We start from the raw sequence: 13,015 nt of genomic DNA on the forward strand, positions 1-13,015 counted from the left end.
AAGCAACTGCCTGTCTTCAGCCTGCTGAGCCGCCACGGGCCGGCCGTGGCCTCCTTCTCTTTCTGATTGGAGAAAACAACTGCCCGTCAGGCTCTCCTGCCCACAGCCTCCACTTCCCGCCCCGCCTCCCTCCTATCCGCTTCCTCCCCATTGGCTGCATGCACGGGTTGTGTCGCCTTTCATTGGCCGAGAGGACGCGGCCCGCCCCGTTGCTATGGCGACGCCCCGCCTCTCTCCGCGGCCCGGGCCGTGACGGGATGGAGGGCGGCGATGGGGCTGACGGGGCGCCCGGCTCGGGGCCCGAACCGGGACCGGGACCGGAGTCAGAGCCGGGGCCGGAGTCGGAGCCACAGCCGCGCATCGCGCTGCCGCCACTGGGACCGGGCGCACCCCTCGGTTACCTGCACGTCCTGTGGCAGCGGGAGGAGCCCGCGGGCAAGATCCCGGCCCGCCGCCTGCGCAGGGCCGCCCGCCTCCACCGCCGGCTGGGGCCCACGGGCAAGGAGGCGCACGGTGAGCGGCGGAACGGCCCCTGCTGCGGCCGGCTCCGCACGGGTTGCGGGAGGGAGGCGGGCTCTGTTCGGAGCGCGGCTGGGGAGCCCCCGGCGCTGCCAGGGGAGGGTGCCCGTCAGGAGCGGGCGGCTTCGGGAGGAGACGGGGAGAACCATCCTTACCTGGAGCCTTGATCTGCTTCCCGTTCTCCGGAGCCGGTAGCAGCGGGATTTGGCCCCGCACTTGTGCTCCGGGATGGAGTGTTTCAGTAGGGAAACGTGCCTTTTTCCTCGGTGCTTTCCAGTAATTGCTTTCTTTCCTCCGTAGCTCTGAAAAGGCTGCGTGAAGCTGCCAATAGCAATGATTTGGACACAGGTAAGGCTTCTGTCAGCCCCACTTGGGACCTCTTCTTGGAATGACAGTGTCTCTAGGGCTCTTACTTTTGGAGAGGAGGAAGTGAGTGCAGGTGGTTTGTGGACAGGATGCTTTAGATGCTTCAGATCTAGAAAATGGTTTTTTAAAGCCCAGCTTTTGTTCTCTGAGCAGAGTGGGGCTGGTTATTGTGTTCACTTTTTCACTGCACCTGGTTCATAGTGTTAGTTTTCCATCTGCTTGGAGCTAAAGCAGCACTGCACTGTCCCAGCTGTTTTGGTATGTTCTTTTGCCCTGTTGTTAGCAGCAAGAGATATGTTTTGATTTAGGTGGAAAAGTTACAATTAATTAAGCCATACCCTGTATAATGAGGCAGCCTGACCCAGTAGATTAGAACCAGGGCCAGAGCTGGACTCTTCTGGTTTCTGCAAAATTCCCTTATGGTCCATAAATTCTGCTTTCCTGATGTCCAACCTCAACACTACATCTTTCTCTCTCAGACTTTGGTAATTGAAGCATATCAGAGTTAGTTTATAAAAACTTAAAAGTTTTAGTAGTTTTTGCAATCTGTGTTCCTACAAAAATAACTTAATGACAACTTTGCTAGGTGCTGGCTAAGAGTAATAAAAGAACAACACGGTATTTATAATTAATAAATATTTATTGATTAGGAATAAGAAATCGGCTTAAAAGGTAATTAAAACCATTAACTAAAATTACTAAAAAGTTCTGACATTTCTGACAATTCCCCCCTTTGGAAGTGATCTTAATTTTCCTTTAAGATTACTTCCACTTAAATCATTGAGCATCTAGCCATTAAAATAGAAAAATTTTATTTGTGTTTTGTAATAAGATATCATAGATCATTCATTCCAAATTGGGGTATTATCTCTTTTAACAATACCTTGGTAACTTCTCTTGCTTTGTTGGTGCAAGCAGCTATCCAAAAAATGTGTCAGCTAAAGCCAATAGGTATCAGTATCCTTCTTGTCGAGGTAACTCAGAAAAATCTGTTTGCCTGTAAACTCAAGACAGTTTCCTCTTTTTGTAGTCCCTCAAAGATGTTTTCTGTAGGGCCGTGGATTGTGTTGCAAACATATTTTACACTTGCTGACTACACTTCAGATTCCTGGTGTTTTCACACTAATTACTTGATGTTTTAAGTTATCTCTAATAGCTTCTGCTCTCCAGTGTGTTTTTCTGTGTTTATCTTTGGCTGCTTGTCTCATCACTGCTTGAAGTACTATGTGTGGTATGTCATTCCATTTCTCTTTCTTTTGGCAACATAACATCAACTCTAAAATACCATTTTGGTGTAAAATACCATGAACTGGCCATTTTTCTTTATTATCTAATAGATAATCTAGCCACCAAATAATACAATATTCTATTACCTGTGTCCAAGTTAAAGAATTGCTTTTAAATTCTTTCCAGTGCTGCAAAGTACAACCTAAAGGCAAACATTTGGGTATTCCCGTCTCCTGGGCTCGAGAAGGAGAAGGGAAGCCCGCAGTAAATAGGGATTCCAGCAATGACTAAAACGGACACGAGAGAGCGCTCTGTGCACACCAATGCAATTCCGGTCACTGGAGCGCCAGCAGAGAGCTCTGAGCAAACGATCCTTGCTTTGACAATTTACATTTCCCAAACACTTAGTACTCACCAAATATCCTAAAATTCACATACAATGGCTTCAACACTCTTACAGCCAACGAATTTTCATACAAACTCAGTTTATACTTATGACACACTCACATTACCACACACTAGCATTTTCCAGCACTAATAGATACCATAGGCTTCAATAAACACAGCAATATCTGGGCAAAGCCCTTCCACAGCGTGGCTCTTTGTGCAAGCAGCACTGTCTGACTAATTTGTGGGCAAAGCAGAGGGTGAAGACTCAAACCACACCTTTTGGTAGTCACTTATATAGTTTTACAAATACAGTTTTCCAGTGTGACTCAAACAGAATTCCATTAATATTCACTTACAGAGTTTTACACTAACTTTTAATAGGAAATAGCAACTATATCATCACTTTCTTAACTCTTAATATGTTAGAGAGTGCAAGCTTATGATTAAGTATACCTTTTAAAACCTTCAGTAATGTCTTAATAAAGTCCCAGGGCTTTTTGCCTTGAACTCACTTGGATCAGATGATTGAAAAATTTCCCTGAAAAAAGTCTGTCAGTGTGCACCAAAGTCCTTGTTCCTGTAAGTCTGTGGAACATCAAATGTGTTGTCTCACCTGGGTCACCAGCAAATTGTTCAAAATTGTACCAAATCCTTCAAAATTGTGGGAGTAAATAAACCCCTCTAACACTTTCTTGTTAGTGTTATTGTGTTACAAAGATGTTACTTTGTTGTTGGCCAGGAGGGATTTGTGTGGCTCACAAATTCTGGCCTCCCCTTAGACACAGATATAAAACTTCTTCACTTATTTATACTTTTTAGCAAACAAAGAAATTAATGTTTGTTGGTATAAATTACATAATTCTCTCTTATTAATTAGTACACTGTCCTCTGTGGGTTATTGACTTCTCACTTCTCATGCTAGTTAGTCCATATTTTCAGTTGTTTTATTATCTTTTTCCTCTGGTAGGGATTTTCCAACACATACACTGAGTCCTTGTTAGTCCCTTCTTTATCTTCTGGTTTCTGCAAAGTCCTTGTGGTCCATAAATTCTACATTCCACATGTCCAGCCTCAACCATACATCTTTCTCTGGTTTTGTTCATTGAAGCATATCAGAATCAGTTTATCAAAAGTTAAAGTTGGTAGTTTCCCCAGGCTGTGTTCCTACAAAAGTACGTTATGACAGCTGTGCTAAGTACTGGCTAAGAATAATTTAGGAATCACACACACTTTATAATTGCATATATAGATTATGATTAACTAAAGCAATTAATTTAGAAGTTAATTAAAATCACTAACTAAAATTATTTAAAAGATTTATAATTTCCAACAGGAAGATGAAAGAATGTAGTTTTATGGAAGTCTTGGTTTCAATCCACATTGGATTTGATAGACAGGTTCCCATGTTTACAGTCCTCTTGTCTCTTGTTTACTCTGCAATTTGAGGAAGTGTGCTATGATTAATTTATTTTTCATCCACAAGTAAACATCTTTGCTGTTTCCTGTGGTGGCACTGGGTGGAGAGGTTATGTCATTCCTACTTGGTCCAGGGGAAGAGTAGCTAAATTGTTCCTATATGGTTCTCACTGGGGCACTGTCAGTTTCCCATTCTTTCTTCTGAAGTATCAAACATTCCATGTTAACACCACTTCCATGTTTTTAGGTGATCTTTTCAGTTCTGTACCCCACTTGAAGTAGGATGTGTACAGGAAGAGATTCAAAGGTGGCTATAATTCACTTTCTGGAAGCTGAGATGAATGGTGACTTTCAGTGGCCTGAAACAGTCTCGACTGTTCTAGAATATGCTGTTTAAATATCTCAAAATGTAGTGAACCTGTCAGCATTTTAAACAGCTATGGAATGAGCTCTATTGTACACACCAGGTAGTATATCAGGGTGATCTCAAAACAGCAGAAGTAACAGCACTTACAGATGCCCCTAACACATGTTGTGTAGGTGCTATTTTTATGCCCCTGATCTTTCCACCCTTTACTGATCTCTTTGCTTGGCTCTTGGCAGGTTGGTGCATTCCACTTCCTGTTCCCAAACTGTAGCCACCATTGGTTAGGAAAGGGCCACTGAAATAATAATAACAGGTGTGAAGAAGTGGCTTTTCTCACTACCTGTGCTTACACTGTGAAACTTCTGACCACGGCTCCATGTTGACATCAAAAGTTTACACAGGTGCAGAAAATGACTGTGAAAATCCACAGGGAAAGCCCTTGGAGGGATAGTAGTAAGCACAGGATGCTAATTCCAGCTTGGGAAGTGCCTGAGATGCAGCTGACTAAAGCCAAGAGTTAGCCCCATGTCCTTCCTATCCTTTTGTATTCTTCTCTAGGTATTTGCTGCTGATTGTCCTTGGAGCTTGAAAATGTGGCTAGGTGGATCTTTAGCCGTTAGAGCTGTTGGCTTATCTTTCATGGCAACGTGTGGAAGGTGGTGAAGGCTGAATCAGAGGGTGGAGGTTCTGCTGGTTCTGCTGAGCTAGGATACTGGTGGGAACTGGTTCAAGTCCAGTTGACTTAGCAGCTGGTAGCGCGTTTCTCTACCCCCAAAAGAGCAGACAGCATCACCTCTCTGATCAGGTGCTCCTCCAGCTTACCTGCTTTTTTCTCCTTGGTTCTGTCAGTGCAGCAACTCCTGGAGGATGGAGCTGACCCCTGTGCTGCGGACGACAAGGGCCGGACAGCCCTGCACTTTGCCTCCTGCAATGGCAACGATCACATTGGTGAGTGGAGGGCGAGTTCTGTCTTCCAGCCTCTCTGTGCTGGGAATTTTGAAGGGTGCTCTTTATTTTTCTTCAGCACCTGTCAGAGGTTGCTCTTTTCTGTTCGTTTTGTGTCATAGTTGCCAACTCTGGACTCAGGATTTGGAAGGGGAGCAGTCCCAGTTCTAGGACTGTACTGGTGCAGAGGGAAGGGTGTCCTTCCTCCCAGTTCTTCGCATCAGGGAGCCCAGGAGCAGTGGCACTGCATGGCCTTGTGCTGGGTCCTTCTGCATTGCTGTGCAAAGCTCTGTCCCTGTCTCAGTAAGGAAGCTGATGAGCTGAACAGAAGCACCTGTAGGGCAGCCTGGTGGCTGCCACATGGACCTGTGGGGCAAAGGGAAGGGACTGATGTGTCTCTGTTTCCTTGTTTCTAGTCCAACTGCTTCTGGACCATGGGGCTGACCCAAACCAGAGAGATGGGCTGGGCAATACTCCCTTACACTTGGGTAAGTGCCACGCAGATGAGCTTTGCATGCAGAAAAGTGAGGTGAGAATCTCCTTACTGTTCCTTTCCTCTCCACCTTCCTCTTGCCTGTGCCTCACAGAATGCATCCCCAAATTTAAGGACCTAGAAGGGACTCTGCATTTCATTAGATTCACTCCTCACAAAGATTTAAAGTCAAAGAAAAGGTTTTAAAAAATTTATTTCCCTCCCTTTGCCAGCCCCAAGGAGTGCAAGATCTGTTCCAGATAGAGTACTCAGGCTTGAGTGGGTGGGTACCTTAGCATTTGGGCCGTTCCTCTTTCCTCTGGCAGAGAAGCCCTTTGGGAAGCAGCAAGCTCTTTGCTGGAGCAGAAACTCATTTTTGTTTGTACCTCTGAGTTGTGTGTCCTGTGTTTTCCCTCCCCAGCTGCCTGCACGAACCACGTTCCTGTCATCACCACGCTGCTGCGCGGAGGTAACATTTCCTCTATAACAGTTACAGCCTGTTCCCTTCCTGCCCTGTTGAAACTCTCCAGGGACACCAAATCCTGGTGACAGACCTCACTGTCCCTGCTCGTGCATCTTGCAGGGGCCAGAGTTGATGCCTTGGATCGAGCTGGCAGAACCCCACTGCACCTGGCTAAGTCAAAGCTGAATATCCTGCAGGAAGGATTCTCCCACAGCCTGGAGGCTGTACGCCTTGAAGTGAAACAGGTAAAAGAAACAGCCCCATGTTTTGGTAATGGGGTGCAGCCCCTGGCAGCCTCCTGCCCCCTTTATTAAATGCCTGTCTGTACGCTCTTAACTGCTGTGGGAAGAGTTTAACTTCCATTTTCAGAGACCTTCCTTTTTCCCAGCCTCTACTTTAATTTTTTCCAAGGCCTCCCTTGGCTCTGGTAAGCTAAGGATGCATTGAGTGGATTCTTGGGCTGTATGAAGCATAGTCTTTTCTTCAACCATGATATAAGAGAGGCCTTGTGGCAGGAGAGGGACGAGGCACGAGGCTGTAGCTGTGCTGTACATATTCTCTGTATTCCTAACGCAATCTGTCCTGCTCCAGTATGTAGAGGCATGGAATAGGAAAGCATTCCTGGGCCTGCAAATGCATGGGGCATGGGCCTCACTTCAGGAGCCACATCGACACAAGGATTTTTATCGTCTGTCCATGAGCAGATCCTGCTGGAATTAGAAGTCCCTGCTCCTCACAGTGAGGAGAGCTGACTAGCCATAAAGAAAAGTTTGGTGCTTTCAGGGCTAGACCTTTTGCTGCTTCAGCTGGGCTTATCTCTCTTCCCTGTTCTTAACCAGGCACAAGGATCACAGCTAGTCCATCTGTGACTGGTGACTCATTGGACTCTGATGCTGCCATTAGTGCCATGTAGTTGCTTTGCCTGGGTTTGTCTCTAGGGGTCGTGTACTCTGTCATGTTCTGCAGCTTCAAGGCTGTGTGCTTGGCAATTTAATTTTTCCTGTAGAGACACTCCAGCCCGGTGCTGCTCTCTGATGTTTGCCTCTTACGCCTGTTTGTTTCAGATTATCCAGATGTTGCGGGAATACCTGGACCGTCTGGGGAGGCATGAGCAAAAGGAACAGCTGGATGACCTCTGCTCCAGGCTACAGATGACTAGCACAAAGGAGCAGGTAGGCAGCATTGAGCTGCTCTCACTCACCTTCTTGCACTGGGGCTCCTGCATTTGGGAGAATGCAACTGCATGAGCAGTGGGGCATTGCAGACATGGTTATTGCTCACATTGGGGCAAGTGGGCAAGTTACATGATGACTCATGGTACTCCTTTAGGTGAAAATTCAAAATGCAGAAAGCATGACAGTGCCAAGCAGCAGGGAAGCTGAGGATCAGATGGGCTGAGGACAGTCAGTTCAAGGCCAGGATCAGCACAACTGCATAGGGTTGCAGGGCCTGGGGGTTTTTTCATACAAAAGACTGGCCCCTAGAAGCAGGCTTAGAGGAAATAGCCCTGATATCATATTTGAGTTTTGGGTAATGTAGCAACATGCTGGTATTTTAGGGACTGGCTAAATCATACAGAATGGAAATCAAGCATCACCTCTTGAAGAATGGGGAGAAACTCCAATTGCCTTAGATTAGGGCTTGTTTGATGATGAGGACAGTGGCCCTTCTGCATGATTCTTGGCACCAAAAGCATCCTGTCCTAGTATAAGTTCAGCATGGGCATTACTGGCAATTCTAGTGCAAAGGTGGTCCCTGCTGCATGGGGGTTTCTTCTGTGGGGCTGGGTGGCTGCACAGCTGCATTCCCCTCCCTGATGGCCATCTGTATTCTGTCAGGTGGATGAGGTTACAGACCTCCTGGCCAGCTTCACGTCACTCAGCCTGCAGATGCAGAAGATGGACAACAGGTAATGGGCTGCCAAATAATATTCCTGCAGCAGCAGGAGAAGCCTTAGAGAGAAAAGGAAGCTGAAGTTTGCTTCTAAGATCACTGACTAAACATAGTTGCCAGCAGCCATTCCTGCCCAGACTGACTCTCCAGTGGTGCTCAGACTGTTCCTGTCGGTGCTGCCACAGCTGCCCCACAGGAAGGCAGCAGGCTTTGCACAACAAAGGCAACAGACAAGAATGGTGCAGCTGTGACTTTGGGGTAAAAGAGCTGCTCTGCTTTTTACCTTAGGGGCTGGCGATGACTAGGGTACCCTTTCCAGAGATATTTTGCCTTCTCCTAAGTACATCAGCTCAATGTAGGTGGTGACCAATGCCATGTGCAGTTACCAGCTTTTACTAGTGCACTCAGCAGCTGGCCAGCATCACAGAAAAGCTTGGAACATTCCTGCTTGGAAAAGGCATCTTTTGCCCCCTCCATACTGCTCAATTGCATGAGGGAGAAAGTGAATGCCTTGAACAGCGCAAGGCTTTGTGCTGTGAGAAGAACACACATTTAATTCTGCATGCTAGAAGCTGAGCAAACCTTCTGCCTTAAGAAACATGCACTGAGGCTTAATCCTCACCTTCCCCAGAGCCTGCTATCAGAGAGCAGAGAATGTATCTGGTTGCAAATGGGATACAAAGTTTTTCATGGCTAGACTAACACCTTTCACTGGACCCATTTTTTAAGTCTGCTGCCAAGTTAGTGCTAAAATATTACAGTGTAACACTTCCAAAAAGTACCCAGCTAGCAGGTCAGAGCTGCCCTGTTGCAAGAACAAGGATGGGGGGGTGACAATCTTAACGCAGTTCTAGTCAGACACCTACGTCTTGCAAAAAAGCCCCACCATAACTAACATTTCCTGCTACTGGCAGTCTCAGGCAAGAGGTCCAGTTGTGACAGGAGGATGGAGGTGGATTTACCTCTGCCTCAGCACCACCAAACCCATTGCTCAGCCATTCTCCATCTCTTGCTTGTCATGGAGAACCTTAAGTGCAGTGTGAGAAACGAATTATGGTTTATGCTGGGAGCCTGAAGTGATGCAGCTATGAAGGATGCAGGGAGATGCTCCTGCTGCTCTCTTGCTTCTGCCCACTGTGGTTAGCAATGAAGATTTAGGTTGCTTTGTTGTGGAGCAGAGATCCAGGAAATCTCATTGATAGGGCACCTACAGCAACAGGGTGATAGGAACATGTCAGTAGTGATCTGAGTTCCCACCTATGTACCACACCATGGTGTGCTGGTAGCCACACCTATCCCACAGCTTGAGAGTCACTGGTTTGAAAGAGGTTATTATTAAGATTCACCTTAAATACACAGCAACTACAGTTTGGAGAGTTCTTCAGAGATCTTTAGGTCAGCATGCTCTCTGATACCTGCCTCTTGTCCAGGAAGAGGCTGAGTGGACTTCTGTTCAAAGCTGAGATACCAGAAATAGGCATGGCTTTTAGATGGGTTCATCTGTGGGCTGCTGGAGAACACAGCTGGGAGCAGCAGTCCCATGGCTGGGCTGGAGCTGTCACTGTGCATATTCATTATGATATGCTGGATGGGAAGGATGCCGAGAGGGTGGGAGACAATCTGACCTTTTTGTATTTTCAACTTCAATAAAATCCTGTCATCCTTTTGTGACTCCTCGGCCAAGTTCTCTTTTCCAAAGCGACCCATTTCTCTTTCTTTACGTCTGTTCCAGGCCCCATGCACAGCACTGGACTTGCTAAACACTACTCTCATACCTGGTCCTCAAATCAGAAATGACAACACAAAGTTGTTTGAGTTCAATCACCATTCTGTTTGCAGATCGAAGTACAGGGTTGCTGGCTGACCTTTTCTGATCCTGACTTCCACAGCCAAGAAATCCAAATTTAAAATCTAGGTAGTTGCTGTGAAACTGTACAAACAGAGGAGACGGAATCTCAGCAGGGGTGCTTCAAGCTGCAAGATGAGATATTTTGCAGAGAGGAAAAGCAGCCTTGCCCAGTGGCAGAAGTCATGTCTTGCCCCATGCTGAATTAAATGGCTGTGCTTTGAAGAGACAGCAAGGATGAGGGGCTGGGGAGGGACATCTGGGCGGGGTAGAGAACTTCCAGCGTGGCCCCTATGTGAGGAGCAGCTGTCCTTCATGTCCAGTCTTTACTGACCTTGTCTCTTCCCATCTTTACAGCCCAGCCTTGATGTCCACATACACCCAGCTGCCAGCGCTTCTGCCCTCAGCAGCCTTGTTGCTGAGGAGACCATTAAGGTGCCTGAAGAGCACGTGGCTAAAATGCTCTTTATCCCTGCAGTTACTTCAGTTGCTGACGTTGTCTCTAAGTAGACAGCTCTTGCAACCTTTCCTCAAACCCAGGAACACATCTAGCTGAGACTCTGAGTGAAGCTTTTAGTCTCGGCACACGTGATGTTGTCGACAGGTTTTCATGTTTTTTTCTTGCCTAGTGATGGGTTTTTTCTTAACAGCTCCTGACAGAGGGGAAAGGTGGGGGTGCTGCAGCCAGCCAGGAGCAATTGTCTTGCTGCTTTGCCACACTGCTCCCACCATGGCAGGAGAGGCAATAAAAACCAAATGGCTATAGGAAGTTTTGCCACTGCTTTAGCAGTAACACCAGGTAAGAAAGAGAAAAGCACATCTGGTTTTCAGTGGAGAAAAAAAATGTATCACATAGGAATTGTATTCTATGAATCATCACAGTCAGTTCTGCTTTCCTGCCTCAGGGCTTGAAGCTGTGGGCTGCCCTGAGCCCTATCATTTGTTTGGCACTGGATGGAGAAAAGTTTCAGGTTTCTTTGCATCAGCCAGTCATACCCAGAGCCTTAACTACCCTGTCATGCTCAGCAGCTGTATCCAGAATGAGAATTAGGTGCTGGGCAGGAAAGAAGCTGTTCCAGGGAAGGAGAAAGCATGGCTTCCCACTGTGCTGGGAGCTGTTGACTGGCACTGCCTGGTTTTCTTTCTGCTTCTGGCCTAGAGGCTTCAGCTTCTCCCAGCAGCTTTTCTCTGTCCGTGCACCCTGTGCCACAGATTTCCCTGCACAACCCGTGACGCTGGTGGCAGTTCTCTGTGTCTCCCAGAGATGTCTGCTGCAGTAATGGAGAATAGAAACAACAGCACAGGTTTCCCTCTGCTATTTATTTTGCCATTAGAATCAGTCCAAACTCCTTATTTTCTTTGTGCTACAACATCAAATGCATCCCCCAGATCCCTTCCTGGGTAATGATTAGTCCCCATCTCAGGGCCATGATATCAACTGGGGCTTTAGGCTTTGGTTCCCCCTCACCACTACCTGACCTCCAAATACATTCTATCTCCTCTCCTGATTCAGAGCATGGGATCTGCAGAATTCCCAGCCATTGAACCCAGCAGCAACTTCCCTGGCTCTAAGGCTGCTGCTGTACTGTAAGATGCAGCCAAAACCAGCCAGACTGAGGATCTGCCTTGAGCAAGCAAACAGCTGAGAACCTGCTTGTGTCTCACAGAGGAGCCATATCAGAAGCAGCAGCTCTGACAAGGCCTCCCAGCAAAGCTGCATGGATATTACTAAGCAAATGACCTTTCTCTGGAGCAGTCACTTCACCCACACAATCGAGTGCAAAGCACACACTGCAATGTCTGTGAACATCAAGAATTTGTTCAGCTCTTCAGCAGCCAAAATAATTAATCTCCAACAGCTAAACTCATTTACTTTCTCCCCCTTTGCCTTTCTAGCAGACTTCAAATCCAGCACAGCAATTATCTGTGCTGCTAAGGAAGCCCCATGAAGCGTCTTTGGTAAACTTCTCACCCTTTCATGCACTTCCTTTTTTCACTCTGTGAGCAAAGGTCTCTTCCATCACAGAAAAATATAGTTACAAAAAGATGCCTTCTTCATGCATTGTGCCTGGCCAGCCTGGGGAGCAGCCCTGAGCAGGCCAGGGCTCATGGGGTGACTAGGAGGAGGAATCAGCAAGTTTTGATTAGGAAGATAATAAAGGAGGTATGGCAAACAGCGTTCCTCTGGGATTTTTTTATGAAATCTCTCAGAGGGGAAGAGAGCACATGGAAGAATTAAAATAATCACCTGGCAACTTGCTAGTGCTGGTCATAGATTAGCAACCAGCAGCTAAACCCAAAAGCAAATAACAAGAATTTCCTTCCCAGGGCTGCCAGATTTACACACAGGGTCATAAACAGGATGAGTTTCTTGGCACTGGGCTGGCACTTCCCAGTATGTCAGGCTCCTGTCACACATGCCAGGGAGATGCCAGACACCAGAATCAGCACACAGTTGGCAGGACTAAGTTACTCCACAGAGAAGAGCTGATGCTTACCACTAGATGCAAAACCCTGACCTGCTCACACCTCTCCCATTTCATCTACCCTGTTCCAGACCTTGGAACAGCTGCACTCTACTGATGTGGCAAACCAGTCCCTGCAGGGTTAAAGACAAGCTTGTCAGCCTGAGTGATGAAAAGTAGGATAGAAAATAAGAGAAAAGAGTAATTAATTAAGGCAAGAAGCTGGGAGCAGAGACTGCAGAATGCCAATCAGTCTGGAGGGAAGGCTGCGTGGAAAGCAGCAATCAAACTCCTTCAGTTTTAATTAAACCCGTCTCTCTATCAAGGATGTGACATCTTTGTTTAACCTCTGCTTTTGAGCTGAGAAGCCAGTTGGAGCACATAAACTGGTACTGGATAGACAAGAATTCCCTTCTGGCTCCAGAGCCTTCCCAACCCAGGCTCAGCATTTGCCCTTCCTGCTCATGTTCTCCCCAAAACTGGGGCTTAGCATCAAGCAGAACATAGTGAAGGGGCCCAGGGCTTGCAGCCACTTGTCATGCTAAATGCACCTTCTCCCCAAGATCTTCCCTGTCCTCTCTGTCCTGTTTCATTTAGGCTTCACCTCACTGTGCAGCAGTCAGTCTTGATCTGATCTGCCCCATTT

At 46.9% G+C, this 13,015-nt stretch overlaps 1 protein-coding gene across 7 annotated transcripts; it reads left to right on the forward strand.

The window, feature by feature from the left end:
* Positions 1 to 257: 257 nt before the first annotated feature.
* Positions 258 to 12,078, forward strand: ANKRD54 (ankyrin repeat domain 54). Of its 7 annotated transcripts, XR_009418515.1 has the most exons (11): positions 275 to 513; positions 820 to 867; positions 5,135 to 5,233; positions 5,353 to 5,533; positions 5,647 to 5,718; positions 6,124 to 6,171; positions 6,286 to 6,410; positions 7,230 to 7,337; positions 8,004 to 8,074; positions 10,555 to 10,703; positions 11,418 to 11,592. XR_009418515.1 is itself a non-coding variant. In XM_059472835.1 (10 exons), the coding sequence occupies exons 2-10, from the start codon at positions 853 to 855 to the stop codon at positions 11,548 to 11,550; spliced, it is 852 nt and encodes a 283-aa protein (XP_059328818.1). In that variant the 5' UTR covers positions 275 to 513; positions 820 to 852; the 3' UTR covers positions 11,551 to 12,078. The 7 variants fall into 7 exon arrangements, 6 of the variants coding, with proteins under 6 accessions (XP_059328819.1, XP_059328818.1, XP_059328821.1 ...); XM_059472835.1 differs by lacking the exon at positions 10,555 to 10,703 and having other exon boundaries at positions 11,418 to 12,078; XM_059472838.1 differs by lacking the exon at positions 11,418 to 11,592 and having other exon boundaries at positions 10,555 to 11,406.
* Positions 12,079 to 13,015: the final 937 nt, after the last annotated feature.

Source organism: Ammospiza nelsoni, chromosome 5, assembly GCF_027579445.1.
Source record: "Ammospiza nelsoni isolate bAmmNel1 chromosome 5, bAmmNel1.pri, whole genome shotgun sequence".
NCBI classification, from domain to species: Eukaryota; Metazoa; Chordata; class Aves; order Passeriformes; family Passerellidae; genus Ammospiza; species Ammospiza nelsoni.